A 23,067-nucleotide genomic window follows, 5' to 3' on the forward strand; every position below is an offset into this window, starting at 1 on the left:
GATCTCAGCCACACTTGCTCTGTGCTCCACGGGAATCTGGCAAACTGGAGCCACAGCCCCAGAAATGTGCTTCACATTGCCACTTCTAGCTGAAATGCAGCTTTCTGCACATGTTATTTCTTATTCATGTTTGAAATTACTTTTTAATCAAATACCTACAAAGACCACAGAGAGTTCTGAAAGAAATAAAAAAATCAGTTCAAAAAGTAATGGACATGAGCTGTTCTCTTTCCTCCTATAATTCCAGAGTGAAAATACTTTAAACTATATTATATTACAGCATCATTCCAAAACCTGCACTAATGCTATTGCAAAGTGTTTGGAGCTGCTGCAGATTTTGGAAGGCTTAGGTAGCATGAATAACAGAAAAGTGTATCTGCAAGAGACATCAGCAGCTGGGTGGCACCATCTAATTAATATAAGAAATTATGTATGGGAGAGCCCAAATACGCCTAGTTCAGGCCAAAGACAACAGGGTCCTTTGGGTGGACATGTCAGAGGAAATAGAAAGGAGAAGCAAACTCAATTCTGCATAAATTATGTGACACTTGGAGACAGATAGTTCCTTTTGGAGAAAAAAAAAACCCTCTGTGTGATGCTACCTGATGTCTGAGACTGTGACTAGGACAGTAGGAGGGATGAGCAAAGAAATTATTTTATTCACCACTCTTCTACCTGTGCTGACAAATGTACAATGTGTTGGGAAAATTTCCACTATATCTTCATGCTGTGAGTCAGTGAGGGGGAAGAGAAAGCTTGCCATCCCAAGATTTCCAGCTGGAAATAGGTAATGACAAGCAGGTACTTGATCCCTCAAAATCTTAACCCCAACTATATAAAAAAAAACATGCAAGCAAGTGCAGCGGGGAAAATTGTTCCCTGCAGAAGCTATGAACAAGCAGGCTTCACATGGAAATCTTGACAAGGAGCTGAGGGAAGCTCAGACCTGAGCTTCTCAAGGAGGATGGTCCTTCCACTGTCACCAGCAGCTGGTACAGCTGCAGGTCCCTTAATGCTTAATGGGATTTTCTGAAAAGCACAGACCTTGGCATCTGAGAACTGAATGAAAATGTTGGATTTGTTTACTTACTGCAAGTCTACAAATATGTGTATATTTCTATCCCACATCTTTGCAAAGAAAGTTGTGAAAATATAAGCTGATGGAAGCTCTGCAAAAGGAACAATTCATCATTGCCTTTTCCCACCCAAAGTTTCTTAAGGCTGATTCTTAAAAAAAAATTGAACATCAGAGGTCTAAAAGTCTACAAAAAACCACAAGTTGTGGACTCCTTGATTTCTGTATTTCCCCATGGCCCATCTGCATGGATTTATTTTCAGGCTAAGAGCCCAGATAATGCAGAATGTAACATTTTACCCTTAAACCCCCCAGTTATAATAAAGAATAAACAATAATCATGATGAATACAAGATGCAAAGAGATTAAATACAAGGCAGATGTTCAATCTTGTCTTTTCTACTGAGATTATAAATGGTCTGAGCCTAAGAGAAAAATTCAGAGCCTGAAAGTGAAGGTTTGCTAATTAATCAGTTGTAATGGTATAGGGGATTACAGAGCACAATTAAAACACACTGAAAACAAGAATGACAAAGGAGGATGGAGAAGCAGCTCTGTCAACAGACAAACATCTCTACACAAGCAGCTAAAAATGATGCAGCTCATAAAAAACTTGTGCTTAAGAATTAAAATCCAACTACAACAACAAAAAGACAATGTTATAAACTAAATTAATTCCTGGAAATTTCTTCCAATGTTTATTTAAGAAAAAAATACAGGGTTGGATCCAAGCTCCTTAAGAAGCCTAGGACAAAACTTCCATTGAGTCCAGTCCTTTATAGAAATATGAATGTACATTAATACAGGCATTGCTGGAGCACATATTGGCACATTAATATGCAATTGAATATAAACATATGCATTCATAGCTTTGAAGTTCCATTCGTAACAAAACAGCGTAGAGAAATTATTAGCATTTTTACAAGATGATTTCTGCCTAAGTCAGATACTGAAGTGCTACTGATACTTACAAGGCTTTCAACAGATGGGGGGTCTAGACTGATAACTTCTGTGCTAGGCAAGTGTATTTTTAAACCTCCTTTAACATTAAATTCTGAAGCTGCCCTGTTGGGATGAACTAAGGTCCTTTCCTGAGTGTGCAGTTTTAACTTCCTTGTTTACTTTATTAAACCAATTTGGCAGTGATCCACTCCTGATAGTGCCAGTTATCATGACCCCAATCCTATAAAAATTATCACCAAGACCAATTTGTGCTGAAGACAGTGTCACCTCCCATATGAGAATGTCCTATGAGATGAGGTCCCATAAGCTGTAGGGCCTGGTGCTCCTCAAAAGCACAGATTCCCACGTTATAGGGTAGGATTAGGCTCCTACAGTCTTCCTCTTGATTCTGCTCTCAATCTTTCTCTTTTGTCTAGTGGAAACAAAAAGGGAAATTGTGCTTTAGTTTGCAACTTCTCAACAACATTGATGAATGCATATTTGCTGTAATATTATCTACTCCACTTAAATTAATACATAACTTTAATGGATGAAAGTGGATATGATACAAGTGTGGATAGAAAAAGAATAATTTCTAGCTCTTTTCTAGTTTTGGAAAATGAATGCAATAAAGTGATATCCTGTTAGAAATACCTTTGCTTACCATTTATGCAATTATAAGCTGTATTACGAAGACACAATTTATTTGTGTGGTTCATTGCTTGCCCTGAGAGACCTGCATTTGTTCAAAGTATGAACTTATTTTAGATTTAAAATTTTAAGAGCAAACTAATGTAAAAACATAATGAAATCACCTTCAAATCTGCTTACGTTCTCACTTCCCATACAAAATTATTTTCATCACAAAAATAATCCCCCAAATTTGTCTGAGATTATTCCAGCAAATCCCACGGCCAACAAATCCTAAAACATGCTCCACCTGTTAGTGAAACTATCACAGTAATTGTCTGGGCTTTTATCTAATGAATATGCATTACAGCAGTCAAAACAAATTCTATCTTAATCTATATTACTGGGGAAAGTTTCTGAAACAAGCTGTTGCAGAGAAATTTATATAATATGTTGTCAACATTCAGCAAAGACAAGCTGTCTGCCAGAAAGGGCTGATGGAAACAGTTTCCTACATTTGGTCAGGGAGATGTTTTTGTGCTACCCATAAGCCATGCTTTTTTCCCAAGGTGCGCTGAGAGCATCCCATGCCCTGGTGCCTTTAATGTGCCTGCGCACCTGTACTGCACCTCCCTGCAAAGCCTGAGCTGATCATGACCAGGAAGTCTCTTTTTGCCATGTGGTTTTCTGTGAGTCACCATCTCTTCTACAATGTGCAAACCCACTGACACCTGTTGGGGAAAGGGCTGATGGAAATTCAGCTGTCTGCCTGCACAAGGGCTGTGTGTGACAGCACCTGCACCAGGCGTGTGCCTGACACAGCAGTGCAACAGGAGGTATGGGGCAAACCAGCAACAGGAAAGGTACTGGAAACCAATGTAGCCATGATATTTTCTGAAAAATCCTTTACTTAGAATTTTTTCTCCTGAGAATCCGAAAGGCCTCAGGAACAAAATGTAAACAATGGTTATCTGCTGCTGTGGAATGCAACAGGTGCATCTGTGATTGGTCTCATGGGGTTGTTTCTAATTAATGGCCAATCACAGTCAGCTGGTTCAGACTTTCTGTCCAAGCCACCAGCCTTTGTTATTCTTTCTTTCTTTTTCTATTCTTAGCTAGCCTTCTGATGAAATCCTTTCTTCTATTCTTTTAGTATAGTTTTAATGTAATTTTTATTATAAAATAATAAATCAAGCCTTCTGAAACATGGAGTCAGATCCTCATCTCTTACCTCATCCTAAGACCCCTACGAACACCATCACAACCAAGATTAGCAAGGTTTGTAAAATTAACCATGATTAACAAGATTTTTAAAATTAAGCAAAATTAATGAGCCACTCTTCCCAATCAACTGCCCGCCTATGACGCTCACATTGCTTTTGCTATAATGGTCATTAAGAACAGTCTCAGACTCTTATCTTGACTTTTTACTGTCTCACTTTTCTGCCTAAAGAGCACAGGAGGCAACTTTACATGCCAGCATCAGAGAAACATCTACTCAGTTCAGGAACTGGTAGTAAGATCAGTTTAGATATGCTGAAACAGAACAAGCCCTAAGAAATACATGCTCTAGGAAGGTGCATTATATCTTTTTTTGTATATAGAAAATCTTTAGCAAAATAATAATAACTTCTTATCCAGTTTCTGATTCCACGAGAAAAAGCTAAGCACCGGCACATTTGTATGCAGATCTTGTTACGTATTATTTACTGCTTTTCTGAGCAGCAATGAAATGACTGAAGAAGTGATTTTGCTGAACCAAGGCCATATGTTACCCCAAAGACCTTTGATGATATATTGGTCCTCTCCAGGCACCAATCTCATATATACTTTCCTTTTCATAATTTGTATGAATAGCAGCTGCTTCAGTAGGTGAGGATACAAACAAGGGAAGTAAGAGAGCAAAAAGAAGGGGAGGAAAGAGATGGGTGTTTTGATAAATAAGAAACAAATTGAAGAAGTGCAAATATGTGGATTTTTGAGGTTACATACACTTTTATTTTAGGAGTGATTTTTTGGAACATTTGTGATTATCTTTATTGAGATGGCTTCTGTAGTGTTTAATTCATCCTCCTGTAAAAACAGCACTCTGAAAGACCCAAAACAGTGTAATTTGCTGCTGCTTGGTTTCAGTTAATTTCAGAGAAAATTGTTTTCAAGGCAAAATTAAGATAATTATGCATGAGGAAAAGATTTTTAAATTATTTTTTAACTTTATAAATTACTTTCCGGGACTCAGAAATGAATCTTAGCTCTTTTTTCATCTTAAGATGTATCTGCGACATTTTAGTCGAAAAACTATTGTTAAAGACTAGAGTGAATTTAGAGTGGTTTTAGCTAAAGTGGAATAGTCTTTCGGTCTTCTGAAGAGCTTGTGCATAAATGAAATTGATGAACTACAGTCAAGGTACAAATGCAGGGACTGTTACTATGATTTTAATGGAAATTAAAGTGATGAAATTTAGAAATTAGTATTTAATCCTTGTGAAATTAAGTGATTCATCTAAAAGGGTAAATCTCATTTTTAAAAAAAGTAATCTATGACAGTTTCAATGAATTCCATAAGCAAATTTCAGTATCTGAAGGAAGTAACATATATTATAAAATTGGAGTTATTGTGGTTATTCTCCAGACTTGTCCACAATGTGCTGCATAATACTGAAAAAAGAGCTGCCTTTTAAATGTAAACTTTGCTACCTAGAAACCTCACCCTCAGCATCAACAACAAACCATTCTGGGAGAAACAGAAGCTGAAGAGCAAATGTGATTTAACACCACAGAAGAACCAGAACCCACGCCTTTGTCAAACACAAAAGAGATAAGTAAACACGGAGCCCTCTTCTCTCCACCAGCAGCAGGCAGAACTGCTTTGCCATGCCCAGGGATCGCCCTCTCCTGCCTGGCCAGCCTGGCACACGGCTCACCTTGGCACCTGCAGCTCTGGGGACCGCCGTGGCACACGGGCAGTGACACAGAGGCAGTGACAGAGCCCAGCAGTGGCAGAGCCTGGCAGTGACATCCAGCTCCAGCTGTGACACAGCCATGGCAAGGACTCCTAAAATCAGAGCCAGGTTCCTTGGACACTTGAAAGTGCAGCCACAGCCTCCTGCATTCCTACCTATAATTAATTCTGCAACAGATTAACTGCTCTGACTCAGTTTCCCTCCCGTAAACTGGGTGAATTTGGCCTGTCTGCCTGTGAGAGTTATTAACTTTCCATAAGTAGTTTGAGAACTGAGTAGTTTGAGTACCTGGCATGATCACACTGATGCATTTTCATTAACTCTGGGCAATAAGAATCCTTGTGTCACAGACATCTTTTATGAAAAATCCTTTCTTTAAGATTTTTCCTCCTGAGAAGCTGAAAGGCCTCAGGAACAAAATGTAAACAATGGTTATCTGCTGCTGTGGAATGGAACAGGTGCATCTGTGATTGGTCTCATGTGGTTGTTCACAGTCAGCTGGCTCAGACTCTCTGTCCGAGACAGAAGCCTTTGTTATCATTCTTTCTTTTTCTATTCTTAGCTAGCCTTCTGATGAAATCCTTTCTTCTATTCTTTTAGTATAGTTTTAATGTAATATATATCATAAAATAATAAATCAGCCTTCTGAAACATTGAGTCAGATCCTCGTCTCTTCCCTCATCCTCAGACCCCTGTGAACACCATCACATCCTTGCTGGCTGGGATGAGTCGGAACTAGCTGAAGAGAAGGATGATCTTACCATTGTCAGGGAAGAATAGTCCAATGTGCCTTACATCATAAAAGGACAAATTTAATAAGGAATTCGGTGTTAGCCTTCAGGAAAATCTGACAAAACATCTTTGTCTATGGCTTCTTACCACATTTAAGCAGAGTGTATCACTTGCTTAAAAATGTGCCTGGGCTAACCAATCTATAAAGCAGTGTTCTGTTAAACTACTTCTGTTACAAACCAGACTTCTAACTGCAAAGGACTATTTCATTTCTGACTACTCAAAAACAGTATATGTTTTTAAATTCCCAGGATTTTTGACATCTAATAACCATCTCCTGGTGAACAGTCCTGTTAGAAACTTACTGCCCATTTTTGCCTTGCAGTTTACACTTTGTGCTGTAACATGAAAAGATTTCAAAGTTCTTTTTTTTTTTTTTTTACAAAATTAATGCAGAGATACAGTCTTCTTTTAAAAGAATATAAGAGGGTACAAGTTAACCTAGAAAGATAACTTTTGACTTGTTCTGGCAGAACTGAAATGCTTCACATTTATCCTTGAACACTCTTGCATATTCCCTCTTCTTGTGTAGAAAATTTAATGAATTTGCACAAATAGTTTTATTAAAAAAAAAACAAAACCCAAAACACCACCAAAAAACCACAGCATCAAATGTTTTGTGCTTATGGATTCCAGTTAAAGGCACAAAAAGTCCTCTTTGTGGGCACAGTACCAGTTAAAGCAATTTTCTATTACACAACTATAAAAACTGATCATTATAAACATGAATTGCAAACAAGTCAAGCATCTCGATTTTAGAAACAACAGATTTTACAACAGACACACATCAGATGCTTTAGCATAAATAAATGATAAACACAGGTCAATCAATAATCTTTGAAGCAGTTGCAAGTGGAAGAACCTGCTGTCAGTGGTATTGAAGAACATTCCCTTTTTGTACTGTTCCTTTTAAACTCCTAAATCCACAAGCAGCAAGAGCTGAGCCCCACTTTAATTACTGCACTGCTCAATGAGGCACTGCCGACCACCGCAGCCTGCTTCCCAAAATCCCCATTTATATGGACATGTAAATAGCGATTCATGATTGACAAGAAGAAGGGAAATTACAGCCTGGAAATCAGCTAATGAAAGTTAATTTTGGGTAAGTTTTGTTCGGGAAGCCCTGGGCATTTTGTCTGGTGGTTTGCGGCAGGGCTGCTGGCATGGATGCAATGTAGAGCACGAGCTCAAAGTTGGCTTCTGCTCTCTTAGTCCTTCTGTAGGATTCAGCTGGAGAAAGATCAGCACACAAAGACACTTAGCAACAAATCCACCTTTTTGGTAAAGATTTGGGGTTTCCAGACATGAGTATTATGGATTCCTGCATGCACACATGACTTCACCATGCTGAATTACTTAGCTACTCAAAAAACATACCTACACAAATCTAACAGAAATATTCCAAAACGTCTGGCTTATAAGAAGTGTCTTTCACTTCTTTATTTCTCACTCTAAAAACAACAACAACAAAAAAACCCCATAATCCTTCTGCAGTTGTGCCTTTGTGATTTGCCTATAAGACGACTGTTATTGCATAGAGAAAGATCACACACAAATACTAGGAGAATTTTTATACATACATTTTTAAAATTACTAACTCATACAGTCTGGATGGATGAATGTGAATAAACACAAATGATATAAGACTATTTTATTTTTACATCACTAAACAAAATACTTCAATGAAATATAAAAATTATTCATATAATTTGAACTTTTCAGGCTTTAAGACCCTTTGTCTCATATAACCTGGATATTACAGTCATTCACTTCATACAGCTAGACGACTATATTTCACACAAAAATGTATATATGTTGCTATATATTAAGGCACAAACACATATGTACATAGAAACAGAGTTCTGCAACCCTGACTGATACTGAGAAGTTTCAATTTCAATTTTACTCTAAGCAGGGGCAGCAGAATTAGGCCTTATACAAAGGTAACACATTATTACAGTTGGCTTGAAAGCCATCATTTTACATTTGTTAAATCCCACTATTTAAGAAATAAATAGCCATTTCACAGTGTCTGAGAAGTGGCAAGAAGAAAGCAATTGCATAAAATCAGTTGTGTGTAAATCCCTAAGAAGATGGAGATAAAATATCTGTCAAATTCTACTTATTTCTTCCCACACTTCCCAGCAGCTTTGACTCTTCACGCTGATGTTTCATTAGCATTTGGAGAAAGGTGATTTTATTAATAATTCTGAGCACCATTTCTCTTGCAAGGAACAAAAAATGGGGAAAAAAAGTCACACTTTAGCACAAAGTATTTTGCTGAGATCTACTTATTTCTCATTCCTTATTCCAGACTTGCACAAAAAATGCCACCAGCACATAGTGCAGGTTTCAGAAACAGCACTCACAAGTGGCACTGCTCCAAAATCAGACTCAGTAGTTGGTTTAGCACTGAGATCAAATCCGAACCCAGCACAAAAACACTTTCAAAAACACAGATTAGCTTGCAGGGGTAATCCCCTATGACACAATGTTCACCTGATGACGATGCACTGGCAGTCATACGAGTACCTGTGGGGTTTTTCTGCTTAACAAATCATCTTGTGTTTGTAAAATTTGTTTTCACTTCCTTTTAATTCACCCTTTTGTTTCTTTTTTTCAAGAGAAGGAGAAATGGGTGGGGTGAATTAGTTTTATTGTAATCATCCTAACCCCAGTACAGGATCAAAGTAAGCGACTAGGAATCAGTCTCAATTTTGTTTATTTTTACATATACCACAAAGGGCGTTGAGTGGGAACAGAGAGGAAGGAGACTTAAAAAGCTGTCAGGAGAATTCCAGGGAAATGTGCCTGCCTCCCTGCCAGCTGCGCTGCTGGATTTGGGAGCACAGGGCAGAGGGATGGATGTGCGCTGCCACGGCCGCGGAGCCGAGCAGAAAGGCGCCTCCTGAACCGCTGCCACGCCGCGGCCTCCGCTGGGGAAACGCCACAGTGCAAAACGCCTCGCAGTGAGCAGCAGCGATTAAACTGCCTACAAATCACCTTTCCACCTAATCCGAGCAAGTCAGGAGTCAGATAATTTCCCGGAAAAGAGGATTCATATCTCATATTAAAAAAATGAAAGCCTTCTTAATGTATCCTACCCAAAGCCAAAGCCTACAGTCACTCAATTGAGCATCAAACTTAGTAGTGCGAGTCTCAGCTGAGCTAATCAAATACCTCAAACTCCTTACAAATGAGTTTTGTTTTTCCAGTCCTTGAATGAACAAAATTCCCAGGCCAGCTATGGTCAGTCTCAACAGAAAAAGTCCCAGGCCAGCTATGGTCAGTCTCAACAGAAAAAGTCCTTCTACTTCTATTAAAAATGCTGAAATTTTCCTTCCTTAAAGACCTCTGTCTCAGTAAATAAAAAAATCAGGAATAAATTAGAGTAGCCTGTTTACCTTCTTTATAATCTTTATCCTTTAATATGATTTTACTGTATATTTTCTTATGATTATCTCTGAAGTAAACAATGTAAATCTTATCAATTTTCTTCTACCAAAATTTCACACATCTCTAATCCCTTTTGCCATATGTCTCTGAAACCTCACTATCTCTAGTACACATTTGGGAGCTAGAACAGCCAGAACGGAATAGAATATACCTAGTGAAAATACACCTTTCATTCATTAATGTCACAGTAATATCTTCAATATTAGCCGTCCTGCTCTTTACGCACTGTGCCCTGCTCCGTGCTTCCCCTGTTACCACGCTTTGCTTAGCAGAGATTTTCATTAAACCAGCCATGGCAATGTCCAGTCCTTAGTCCGCAGTGTGTATTGTTAATTCAGGGTCCAAAAATACATCCTCATATTTTAAATCTGCTGTAAGAAGCAAGAAATTTCAGACTGATTGAACGACAATAACTCCATCCATTTAATGCTTTCTGTTAAGGCATTAAATTTGGCTATTTTATGACTCAGGGAGGGTTGCCTGTTAGTATGGGTTGACAAGCTGCTTCTGCCAGTTAACAAAGCAGTCTTTTTAATATGTTATATATCACAATATGCTGTTAAAACTCCTCCGGGTTGGCTGCTTCGTTTCAAATTCATACAGCGGGGAACAAAGGTCAGCCACAGCAGAAAGGTAAGCGCTTCGTTTTACTACTGAAACCTGCATAATTTGCAGGCAAAACAAGCTGGTTTACACAGCAGACGTCAAGTTCTTCACAGATGCCTTGAGAATGATCTATCTGCTGATGCATATCAGCCTTTTTTGTCTGGATAACTAATCACTTACACGGAAAAAACGGTAAACTGCCTGAAAGGTTGTAGAGATAGTTAGCAGCAAACACAGGGATCAATTCACGTTCATTATTACTCGCAAAACCTATACAATACTGGCCAGCAGTAATTCGAAAGTAGTACAATTAACAGAGATCAGACAGATATCCTCATGTTCACTTTTTTGAGACGAACCTATACGGCATTAAAGAAGCCTAAGAATACAGTTTGCACAGACCTTTAGTAACTTGGTACTTCATAAGGCAATTTCATCTAACCTTTAATTTTTAGTGCAGCATTTTCCATTTTAGGGTATCACTTCAGAAAGGGCTGCCTTTAAGTATTTTTCAAAACTCCATTAATACCACTTAAAGTGGAACTTGTACGCAAAGCTCTCACCTTATGGGAGAATTTTCCTATGCAAGTCACCAAGGAGAACCTAAAAAATTTTAAGCAATATGAAGTGATTTCCAACAGTAGGATTCCTTGCCACTAGCTTTATGTGCCTGTGTATTGCCACTGAGGAAAGCAAATCCTCTAACAATATCTGCGGTCAGAAAAGTAAAAATTACAATATATGTTATTGCTCATGTAAGACGTGGTCAATATTCATACCAGTGCTTTTTCCACTTACATAATTAATACTTCAAGATAAAGTTGAAGTATTTTGTTCTCTTTGAAAGTAAAATACACCATTCTATTGTCCTCACAATTACATGCTGTTCTCTTTGAAAGTAAAATATACCATTCTATTGTCCTCACAATTACATGCTGTTGCTAGGAAGTTACAACTCTGCTATAACCTAATCGTCTGCTATTTAGATATGGACTCATGAATCCCATATTTTTATTCTAAATTTAAGTTCAGTCATCGTAGCTAATGTCCTTGATGCTATCTCAAATTGCTGTCATTACACGGATCACTAGAAATTGGAGGTAATAGTAAAAAAAGAAAAGAAAAAAGAAAGCTACCAAATTAGATGATGGATAAAGGTTTAATCAATTTAATTTTATCACCAAATCCATTCCCTTCCTCTCGAGCTGTCAGGGCACGAGATAAGCGGAACACGTCGTGAAGCACAACACAATCCTTTTGTGGGGAAGGAGTTGTGTCCCTGAACCTCGCCAAGATGAAACACGCTCATTTATTACTTTGGCATTGCAGGATGATGAAGAACCAAGCTGGTTTCCTCCCTTCATCTTCAGCACAATCTTTCTATTTCATTAATTTTTCATGGAATTTCATTTCACAATCATTTTGCCTCTCTCACCCACTTGCTGCCCTTATTCAGTTTATTCTGTCAACTTTTATTTCATGCCCCATTGTATCAGCAGCAGCATGTACAGTGGCCATGGCTTTCTACCACACCAGGGATACCTGATGCCCTCCTGCTTCCAGTAATTAACTTGACTCAGCAGCCCTAAAAATGGCATTGCAAAGAAGGGGTCCTAATTGTTGTCTTACACTGGAAAATAACTCAGAAGGGTTATCCATCATCCCCTATTTCATACTCACTTTCTGTGTGTTGATTACTAGGAAGTTGCTGGAAGCCGCTGAAGTGTGGCTTTCTTAGTATTATCAGTAAATGGAACTCTGCTTTTGTTTGGTCTATGTATAATCACTTATGTGGGAAAACAAGCCTTCTTTTCAAAATCTATACCACAGGCAATGAAATGGGCACAGGCTGTGCTGAGTTCTGTCAGTACTCTGCCATATTCCAGAGGCCTGAGAAAACACAAGAACCCGCAAACGCCATAACCGCGTATAAACCCCAAAAAATTTTAAACGGGTTTCTCTAAATCAATAGGCATCATTTTCTCTCCTCTGGTCATTTTGTACACACCAATTAAAAAAAAAAAAACCAACAACTCAAAACCAAGCAAATAGAGAGAAATATAAAATATCTACTACTGCTGCCACATGAAATTAGTATGCAGATAATCTGTCAAGCATCCATATTTATTTTTAATTAGGGCTTCGAAAAATAAAGATATTTACTTCCTGCTGAGAGTTATCATACTGTTTTAAATGACAATGAAAATATTTCTACCTATACTAATTTAACAAATAGGTCGAAGTATCCACATTTTAACTTTTTAACACACAATCTGCACAGAGTGTAAAACTGAATAAAACCACTCTAAGTCTAGGTTTGCAATACGACATTCACTGCATAGACATTTATTGTTGAGGCAGGATCTTCTTACTGAAAGGGTTGCTGGATTTCATAAGCACAAAAATAAGATGCATGAAAATTAATTACTGGATGATAATATTGTGCACAGGAATAATTTTCGGTGTCCTGCACTTTTCAGTGCTTGATTTGCATATAGCAATATTGGCTCTCTGACTCTTACTGCATGTGTTTTTTATTTTTGGGTTTTTTTATTTTTAGGCCAAATGCACAAGGAAATTCAGATATTCAGAGAATGCTCTTTGTTTTCCTTGCTTGAACTTGCTTTCTGTCCATAGGAAACTCCTAAAACAGAGCATCCAGGTATGGAGTGAAGTGCTATACCCACACACACAAATTTATAATTCACACTAACCAGAGCAAAAAGATGACTGAAAACATGGAAAGTAAAACAGAAGAGATAAGCAACACTGCTAAATAACAAATAATAACTGTTTCTGCTGCTGTACATTCCTAGATATTCTATTAGGCAATGTCTCAACCTGGTTTTACAGTTCTATGTAACATGTGTAATAAAATATAGTAAGTTGTATAAGTAATTTGTTGAGTCCATTTCCTTAAGGACTGGGGATGCGTAAACAGATAAATTCATTTCCTTACTTTGTCTAATACTCAATTTAAATTTAAGACTATAATGAATTTTTTTGCCTCCTCGTGTTCCTAGGTATCCCTGCGTACAGATGTGTAAACCTATGTGTGTAGTTACACACTTTAAAGTGGCTACCAAAAGTATTCCTGCTATAAACAACAAGATATGTGCTGGAGAATAGTTCAAAGCAAGTGTCTTTGGTCTAACTCTCTGCAAAGAGTTTCTCACAATCTGTTAAACAGATCAAACCTGCAAAACAGTGGAGCCGACAATAATTCTCATTTAAAAAATAGTAATTTAATAGCCTAATAAACATTTTGACTAGTTCCCTGAATAGTCTGTTTGTGAAGCAACACCTCCTTATGAGATACCATAAAAATAAAAGAAAAAAAAGATGGTCACTAAATAAAAATAAAATCTCATAATAGTAAAATCCAAACAGGATCTTATACAGGGCATGCTTCAAGTTACAGAAATTTTTTGGCCAGCATGATTTTATAGGAATGTGTATTTTTTTGGATGTATACTGTGATTACAAAGAAAGGAAAACCAAAATCATACGCACACAAATCTGTAATTAGTATACTAACCACCTACATTATCTGAAAAGTAGTTACAAATAGCACATATGAAAGCATAAAAATTAACACTTCAAGTGCACATCCTATTGATGTTGGCCAGTTAAGCACTTTCTAGAATGCGATCCACCTCCAGCTGTGCATTCTGCAAATAGCTGTCAGCTACCAAGTTATTGTTGAGCAAGTTTTCATGTTGGTTTATTTTAACACATTCAACTTCCACCTTGTTTTGGCAAAACAAAGCAACATCAGAAAAGTCTTATTGAAAGACCCTAACTTTCGTCTGCTCTTAAAAACAAAATTAAACTAAGTACCTTTTCTCCACTGTATAGATTAATGGTTTATTCTTTTCTCCTGGCCAAGTACAGGTCACTAAAGCTAAGCTAAGTTCGCAATTCTGTAGAAAAAAGGTTTTTCTAGAACAAATCAGAATAAAAAAGTCTGCAGAACACAACTTGATTACAGGGAAATGTAAAGGGTACTGAGTATGCAGGCGCTCCTGTCTAAGAGTTTTAAAATTTATTCTGTAATGCCAAGTAAAAGGCAGCCTTTCTCACCAGGTGTTATAAGCTGCTAAAAACCCAGAGTAACAAGTTGAGGTTGCACAGCTACTTGAAGTCCTGATATATCTGCATGTCTGTTGTTCCTATTTGTGTGCAGGTCACTATTTGTTACTATGATTTTGAATACAGAGTCAACAGATGAAAGTAAAAATAGCGACAAATGACAATCGAATGCCACAGCCTTGCATTTAGTATTTGGCCCGGTTTTAACAGCTGCTTTCGACATCTTCCTAAGAAGTTATCAAATACTGCACTTACTAACTTCAACGTAATCAATAATTAAGAGACACTTAGATAATGGCACCTATAAATTAGGTTCTCTAGAATCTGAAGGAGAAACAGTATATCCAAAGCATCGGCTTGAGTGCTAGCTGAGTAAAACTTGCGTGAGTACCACACAGAGATCATAATTACATGTTAGATTATATTTACTGCTTGGATAAACACTCGGACTTTGCATCTCCGCAGTTGAATGCCTTGCAGCTGGGCATCTCTGGCACTCTGCTCCTCGTATCAGTTTATTTTACTTTAAAGCGCTCACAGTCGGTTAACTTCGTCTTTTTCAGGCAAAACATCAAAAATCAAGCGGTAGTGTGTCATCCCCTCTACAGGAGAAAGCAAGACAGGCTTGCGAAGAGCTGCTATCTAGGGCATATTCCCTGTTCGCAATGACATCCTGTAGCTTCACTTTTCCTGCTCACGGCAATTAGCGCCTTCCTAACCGAGGCTCGCTTACGGACGGGGAACAGCACCGAGACACAAAAACTTGGCGGACCTCGTCTAGAAAAGGAGAGAAGCGGTACTTTGGAGGGCGCGACAGCCCCGGGGGGCTCCGCGCCGCGCTCCGCCCGGGCAGCGGCACCTGCTGCCCGCGGGCTCGGGCGGGCTCCGGGCCGCGGCGGGAGCGGCGGGCACCGCGCCGGGCCGGGCCAGGCCGGAGCCCCGGGACGGCCCCGCCGCACCAGCCCCGCACTGCCCCGGACGGGGCCTGCCGAGCCCCACGCCGCACCCCGTGGGTTCCGCCTTGGGCCGGCACAAGGCAGGGACGGCGGGGAGCTGCGCCCGGCGGTGGGGCCGGGGCGGCCGCTGCCCTTCCCGGCCGGCCCCGAGCCCGGCACCGCCCGGCCCGCCGCGGCCGTCGGGGCAGCGCAGGGCTGGCGCCGGCGAGCGCTGACAATAGAGCTGCGAGCAGCCGGGGCTGTGCAGATGGCAGGCGGACAGAGCGGGAAAAGAAAGCAACAAGAAAATTGCATCTCTCTTACCTTTCCTCTTTGATCTCCTCCTCCTCCTCCTCTTGGACTTGCATCTCAGCTGCCCGCTCGGCCCTCCCGACGCCCTGCCGCTGCCCAGGACGGATGTCATGCCGGTACCTCAGCGAGCAGCACGGCGCCAGCGTGTTCTCCTCCCGCGGAGTTTCTCCTCGCTCTGGAGGCGGCTTTTATAGGGCGGTGGGTCGGGCCGGCGGGCTGTGCCGGGGCTGTGCCCGGGCTCCGCTCGGCGCTGCCGCCGCGCTGGGGTCGCGCCTCCGCCCCGACGTGCCGGGCCCGGCCGGGGCGATGCCCGGGGGCGCCGCCGCGGCTCTGCCGGCCCCGCGCCCACTTTTTGCACCTCTGCGAGTTGCCGGGCACCGGCCGCTTTGAAGCCGACGGTGCGGGGGTGGGGGGGGGCGAGGGGGGCGGATTTGCTGCTGCAAAGTCTCCCGCAGCCCAATCGCTCCCGCCGCCCGGCGCTGACATCAGCTCCGCCAGCCCTCGCCCCCAAACTCCGCTCCCCCGGGGCTGCCGGCTGTGCCCGGCTCCCGGGAGAGAGCCAGGGAGAATGGCCCCGTAGGGAATAAATAAAAGCATCCTGCCGCCTCGTCTTGGAGGAGCCGGAGGGGCAGCTCGCAAGAAGGGAGGCTGCAGGGAGGATTTCAAGCCTTTTTTTTTTTTTTTTTTTTTTTGTCTGCTTTAGACCATGTGGACACTGAACACTCCGCTTCCACATACACAGAAATGCCTCTGCTATCCTCCCCAACCACGCAGTTATTAACTAGTTCACTAATTGCGATGCTTATTATTCCCAGTGAAAGAATATGAGTTACTGTTGAAGGATCCCTGTGTCAACAAACCTTATGCAAGAGGATAAGTGTAGCGATTCCCCTTGAATCTCCAGTTATTTTTAAGGTACGTGCTCTGTTACATTCACGATCAAGGGCAAAAGCTCTGTGAAAAGAGGAGAGTGTTGTCGCTCAGACTCACACATTAACACTCTGCAGTGCCTCATTTCGGCAACTGTGCAATTAAAGTGTCGGGAGCAGAGGGGCTTTTACTGAGAGGAAAGATGACAACAGCAATCCTCTGAAAAGCTTGACTACAAAGCGTTACATGTTCGTTACAAAAAGCCAGGGTACACAACAGATAAGATACTGCTGTAAGTTACGAGAGACTTACTGCTTCTATGCTCTGTTGTCCTTACATATTATCTCGTTTAAAAACACATATCTGGAAACCTTAGGTGGTGACTGGAAAATGGAAGAATATCTAGAAAAATTATGTTAAATAATGAATGTCATCATTAGTGCCTACTGCATTTGCAGTTGGCTGAAGGAGCACAGCAAACCCTTGTTTATCAGAACTCCTTTAAATCTAAAACTTCCTCTTGTTGGAATGTAGGTTACCTGGCTCCTGCTGCTAACCACTTCCACTGCAACCCTCCCAGCTATTAGAAACCCTCTGTGTTTGGCTCGTATATAGGCCTCTCTCTGTAATTTTTGGATAAGGCAGAGCTGCACGTTACAGATTTTCAAATAAAATAAACAAAACCACTTCCATAAAAGTCCCTAAAGGTGCTCACTTAAACCTGGACATGGATAACTCAGGTGTGCCAAGATGATGTCACCCCCTGGACCCTCTGTGCTCCACGAAGCAGGTCACATATGGTAAGAAGGCCCTATGTGCCCTCGCTTGCAGCTGTGTGGCTCAGGGGGAACTGCCCTCCCATCTCAACTGCTAAAGAAAGAGAGCCTGAGAATCCAGACCTGCATTGCTTGAATGTCAGATATAGTTCAGGAAGCTCTGCATGAAAGTAGGTTCTTACTTGCCTAGTTTTTACAGGTTGCTGGCAGAGTTTTTTTACAATATACACATCACCCAAACTGCTACATAGCTTAAGTAAACATCTCTTTAAAGTGCTTCTGTCTATTTCAGGGATAAAAACTTGTCTGCAGGGAAACAGAGAGGCAATCAGTATTTTTTATTTTCAGTTTCAGCCTTTAACCTTCCTCCCCTTTTCCTTCTGATTTCTGTTGTTCTGACCACAGCTGACTCTCATCTATTAGTGTGGCAAGAACTTGTAGTTGTATGTGAAATAGTGACTGCTGCAGCAAAGCACAACTTCGTGTTCAACTGTACATCAAAGTTCTGACCAGTCTGGTATTTAAGTCACTTAGTTTAGAAGCCCAGGTTTAGAAAAGTGTCTTCTGTATTTCAGTACCAATCTGTGTTCTCTCCATCATGGATCTAAAAAGGAAGCCAGATCCAATTAAAAGGAAAATGAGCATCCTGGGACATTAATTCATTTTTAGGAGTGGCTTCAGGCTCAGCTCATTAGATTTTCTGAAGGCTTTATTTCTGATAATATTTTGTTAGCATACTCTCAAAATTGCTGGAATCTAACATGTTAAGAAGACAGACTGGTGTTGCCAGTCCCTAGACAAGTCATGCTACCAAGCCAAGGTGAAAAGCCACCAATTCTCAGAGACTGCTATTCAGTGCTAACAGATTCAGGAACTGCTTTTGATTTCTAGGCACAGTTCTAAGAAAGTATCAGCCAGGCAACATTAGCAATGACACATCTATACTGGTGGTACAGCTCCCTCCTAGGCTGGTTTCAGGACTGGAGAAGGCATGAAGACAGCTGAAGTCATGCTGCTGAAAAGTTTCCCCTTGGCCTCAAGAAAGTGTGAAAGGAGTCATGTTTTTATACTGTCCAGCTACAAGGTCAGTAAAATTCCTTAAATGTGCCGTGCTTATTCCTCTTGTTCCCCATAATGGAAGGAGTTGGCTTTTCCACCCAGTGAAGTGCCCTATTTCAACAGCCTTTTTTAACTTGAATGCAAGATTATCAGTCCCACTTGACTGGGTCTGTGTCTCTGCTCAGAAAAACATGTACATGTTTTCAAGCACTTTGGTAAAGTGACATAAACTCAAACTAGGAAATACAAAACCAGTATCAATGAGGTGGGAAAAAGCTAAATTATAAAATAACACCATCTCTCTCAGTTATGTGCTTATGTCTACCATTAGCCAATGCACTTGACAGTTTTATCGTGCCACAGAAGCTATGGCTGTCCCTCAGTGCCCTGGTAATGATTGTTGGTGGTGTTCCATGTTCCATTTTGTTGAGTAAAGCATCTCAGGATTTTTTCATCTTCATGGGCCAACAACCTGTGGAGGTTAGGATTATTACTTTCAAAATGAAGTAATTCAGACTGTTCTTTGTTATCTTCAAACTGAATTAATTCAGATTGTTTTAAAGGCATAACTTCACACACCTTGACTTACAGCCTGTGAAGAAGTGCACATCATACCAATGCACAGTCACCTATCCAGGCCTAGGTGAGTCAGCCAGGTAGGAGAGTTTAGGATGCATGTCCTGGTGTAAATGCCTCTTCCCCGTGCTGTCTGGGAGCTGTGACTCCTCTCATGAACCCACTGATCCCAGCCAGCACATCAAAAACCCCTGTCCTGTTCTTGTGAGATAGACAGGTCTCTCTCAGTGCTTGAGGTACCCAAGCAAGAAGTCCAAGCTGTGCCGGATTTGTGACAATTCACTTCACTCAGGTTCTCTCAAAAGAGGAGAGCTGAAGGGCAGTCCAAATAGTTTATTAGCTGGGAGACTGATGGTGACTATGAGAGTATGACAGGGAAAGAGTGTGTGAAACTGGATGGCAGGTTGCACACCTTAATTATGCATTACCATTTAAATTTCCGTGCCTAAGCAATATAGTGTAGAGTTAGTAATCGTCAGAAAAGGAAAAAAATTAAAATGGATGAAGGGAAAAAGCAGTCCACCCTCATTTCAGCTAAGGACTTCAAATGAGCAACTTTAAGGAAAAAATCTTTGAGAAAGTTCTACAAATCTGAATACTAGGTCCATGTGTATTATGGGTGGCCAGTACTTTTTCTGTACAAATGTATTTAGATGAAATAGAATAAATATGAGATCAACTTCTTTCCTTATCCTTCTGTTTTTTAAAATTTAGAGTAGCTTGATTTTCAGTGACATGATAATAAAAAAATTGCAGGTGAAACAATTTAAATGCTATATTGAACATACAGAAATGTAAATATGTAAAACGATGCTGAGCATCTAAGATGTCTCAGGGAATGCCCTGCACTGCACAAGTGCTGCAGTATTTGCAGGGGATGCTTCTCTCAGAGCAAAAGGGTCCTGCTGAACAGCACAGCAAGTGGGAGAGGCATGCTCCAGACTCTGCACTTCCCAGAATATGCACAATCCCTGGAAGAAGAGGCCATCTGGTTGCCTTATTGCACAGTTTGCAGCTGCCCTGTCCCTTTCCTGAGGAGCTATGTACACTGCAAGAGCAGGCCATGGTAGAAATGTTTGCAATTTACTGCTTGGGAGCAGACCTGCCCTGTAGGCTCCTGAGAGGGCACAGGGATGCAGTAGCCACCATCTATTTTTTACCTCTCCTCTCCATCCCGTTTTTGTTTGATTTTGCTTCCTCCTGCCTTTGTAGGTAGAGAAAAAAAGAAAGCCCTTAGAATTTGGAAGATAAAAGATGCTCAAGGGCGTTAAAGCAGGACATGAATGCAATCGTGTGGCTGTGCAGGTGAGACTCCAGAGCCTTCTGCCGCAAAATGCCTGCACTAATCCACTCTTGCCCTACTTACAAGGAGCTGTCAGTGTGGTTATTTGCAGCAAAAAACCACTTTAGCTTTGGGGCCAAACATCACAGGGTGGTGGTGAAGCAATGAGGGTAGGGATCCATATTCAGTGTATCAAGTTTGTCAGAAAAATACCTCGCTGCAGACAGGTCCTCCTGTCTGCTTTGCATATTCTTGCACATGAAATATCCCGGGCTGGGTAGCACTGTGGTATTGCATAGCTGGAGGTTAAGGCAGTGCTGAAAGGATTTGCACCCTCACTAAACAGCAACAGAACTGAAGGGATCTGGGATTCTGTGTTCTCTGCTATGGGAAAGCCACAGCAGCCAAGTTTCATCTCCCACAGAAGCTTCCCCTATCCCCCTCATTTCTCCAAACCCCATGTCTGGTCTGATGGGGCTTTAGTGCAACATGCCAACAATAGGTGATGTCCAACTCCCTGATGAGCATGAGGTAAACATTTCAAAGCTGCTCAGAAAATAGTCTCTTTAGTGGGGAAAATACCTAGGTGTCAAAGACTGCAAATTGTTGTAAATATTAAGCCTGTATATGCCACACAGACCAGCAGCAGTCACTGGAGATAAAACAAAACTTTCTGAAGGATGCTTGTATGGGCATACTAGGACATAATTCAGCAGCTCTGACTCTTCAGGGGAGTAGAGGTACAGCTCATTACCAGAAACAGTTTTGATTTTAATAGTGTTTTCTGTGTTTGTAATAAAGTAAACCAAAATGTGGAATGAAAATGTCCCAAAAGCAGAGATGTCTGAAACCTCATTCTCTCATCATCAGATGTTTTAATCCCAGCCCAGACTGGTCATAGACAGTTTGTTCATATGAGATTAATTTGTTCACAGGCCTTCTGTAAGGCCCCCATTGTACAGTTTTCTTTCTGTGCCAGTGTCCCAATCCACTTTCTTCAACCACTTGGAAATACTTCAAGTTGTAACAGATTATTGTTAATTTTTTATTACCAGTAATTTATTATTAATAATTTATTATAATTCTTATTACTGTTATTCTTTTGAAATAGTAATTCTCTGATATTGAAATACTGAAAAAGACATTTTTGTCTTCTACATCCTTTGCATAAAACCTTTAAGGCAAAGAGGCTGCTGGGGGAAAGCCCCTCATGCTGCCATGTGGCTGTGCAGAACACCCTGGGGCAGAGGAGTGGGACATTTCATCAGCCCTTGGTGTGGCAGGGCTGCAGTGCCCCCAGCCCACCCAGTGCCTTGGCTGCAAGGAATTTCCAAGGGGTTGAACCACAGCATCCCCCTCATCATGGAGTTGGCACAGGCTGGGAAATCGGGCACCTGAGAAGAGAATTGCCCAAAAAGTTCATTTCTCTGTGCTGAAAGCTTTTTCATCAGTAAAATACAGATGCAAATACTTATGTCAGGGGATTAAGGAAAGCTGAAATGACCATGGGCTGCTTGCACACAATATACGTTTCACCCTAATCTTTTCAGTTTGGAAAACTTCCAAAAATTAAATGATGAATAAATTCTCCCTATAGCAGCCATGTGGATCACAAGGACTTGCAGAATTTTTGATGAAAGGCTACCATCTCCTAAAATGAATGCTGCAAGCCTGTGTCATGATAAACCATAACCAACTTCTCTGGGACTCTAAAAATGTTTTATAGAGTAATCTTGAGGTAGCTGCCTTGTAGAGAATTAAGGCAGTACTGAAAAAATGCTACAGCATAGTTATTGCTATTATTTCAGTAATGTAGTGTGCTACAGCTTAAAGAAGTTATTATGGAAGTATAATTTGACTAAAGTTTACATTTGCAGGCTGACATATGTTTAGTGTTACAGCCTTTTCCTGGAGACCTCCAGCAGCAGTCACTGACCTTGTTACAGACAGTGGACGAGGATAAGGTGTAATAATAGTCAGTAAAGGAAAAGTCTATTGAATTGCATTTACCTCTGGCTAACAGGTTAATCCCCTACCAGATCCATCAAGTTTCTGTGATATCCAATCACTTTACAAAAGGAGTTTCATTGCAATTTTCTGTCAACTTATTTTTAAACATACTTTTCAAAAGGCATTGAGATTTATGTGATATATAATTACTGTAAAGCTGAAGACAACAGTTCAGAATGTAAATGCAGTAAAGTGTATGGAAATACAAGAAGGCTGCTGTAGATCCATATGTTTTCCAACAGCTGGCCAACAGTAGCAACAGACAGCTACAAATTTCTGGTAGTTGTAAGGCCCTACAGCCCCTGCTGAGCAACCTATGACAGACAGCAGAGTAAGGTCATTGAGAAAATAAAGAAAATATTATTTTGGAAATAAATAACTTATAAACTCTATAGAGAAGTTCATAAAAATTCTTATTTATCCTTGGATAACCCTCTCATAAACATCTGATACAATGGTTTTCCTGGGGAAGGTTGTTTGCTGTGTGCAGTGTGGCCATTCAGGAGTCACAGAGGATACCTACTGCAGGTAGAGAAATGCAAATAACATGAAGGCTGCTTCGTATTTTTTAAAAAGCTTTTTTGCATTTTATTTCCTACTTTCCTACTCTACCAGACTATGCTATGGAATAAGTACAGGGTCTGGATGCTGTTGGTCTGATGTCAGGTCTTAACTCACACAGAAAGGCCTG

At 40.7% G+C, this 23,067-nt stretch overlaps 1 protein-coding gene across 1 annotated transcript in view; it reads right to left on the minus strand.

The window, feature by feature from the left end:
* ADARB2 (adenosine deaminase RNA specific B2 (inactive)) overlaps window positions 1–16,053 on the minus strand; it is a 307,788-nt gene extending 291,735 nt beyond the window's left edge. Inside the window, exon 1 of the mRNA XM_063148211.1 lies at window positions 15,816–16,053. Coding sequence (XP_063004281.1) covers window positions 15,816–15,915 — 100 coding nt within the window. The 5' untranslated portion in view covers window positions 15,916–16,053. The remainder of the gene's footprint in view (window positions 1–15,815) is intronic.
* Window positions 16,054–23,067: the final 7,014 nt, after the last annotated feature.

The sequence above is a fragment of the Melospiza melodia genome, chromosome 1 (assembly GCF_035770615.1).
Source record: "Melospiza melodia melodia isolate bMelMel2 chromosome 1, bMelMel2.pri, whole genome shotgun sequence".
Taxonomy (NCBI): domain Eukaryota; kingdom Metazoa; phylum Chordata; class Aves; order Passeriformes; family Passerellidae; genus Melospiza; species Melospiza melodia.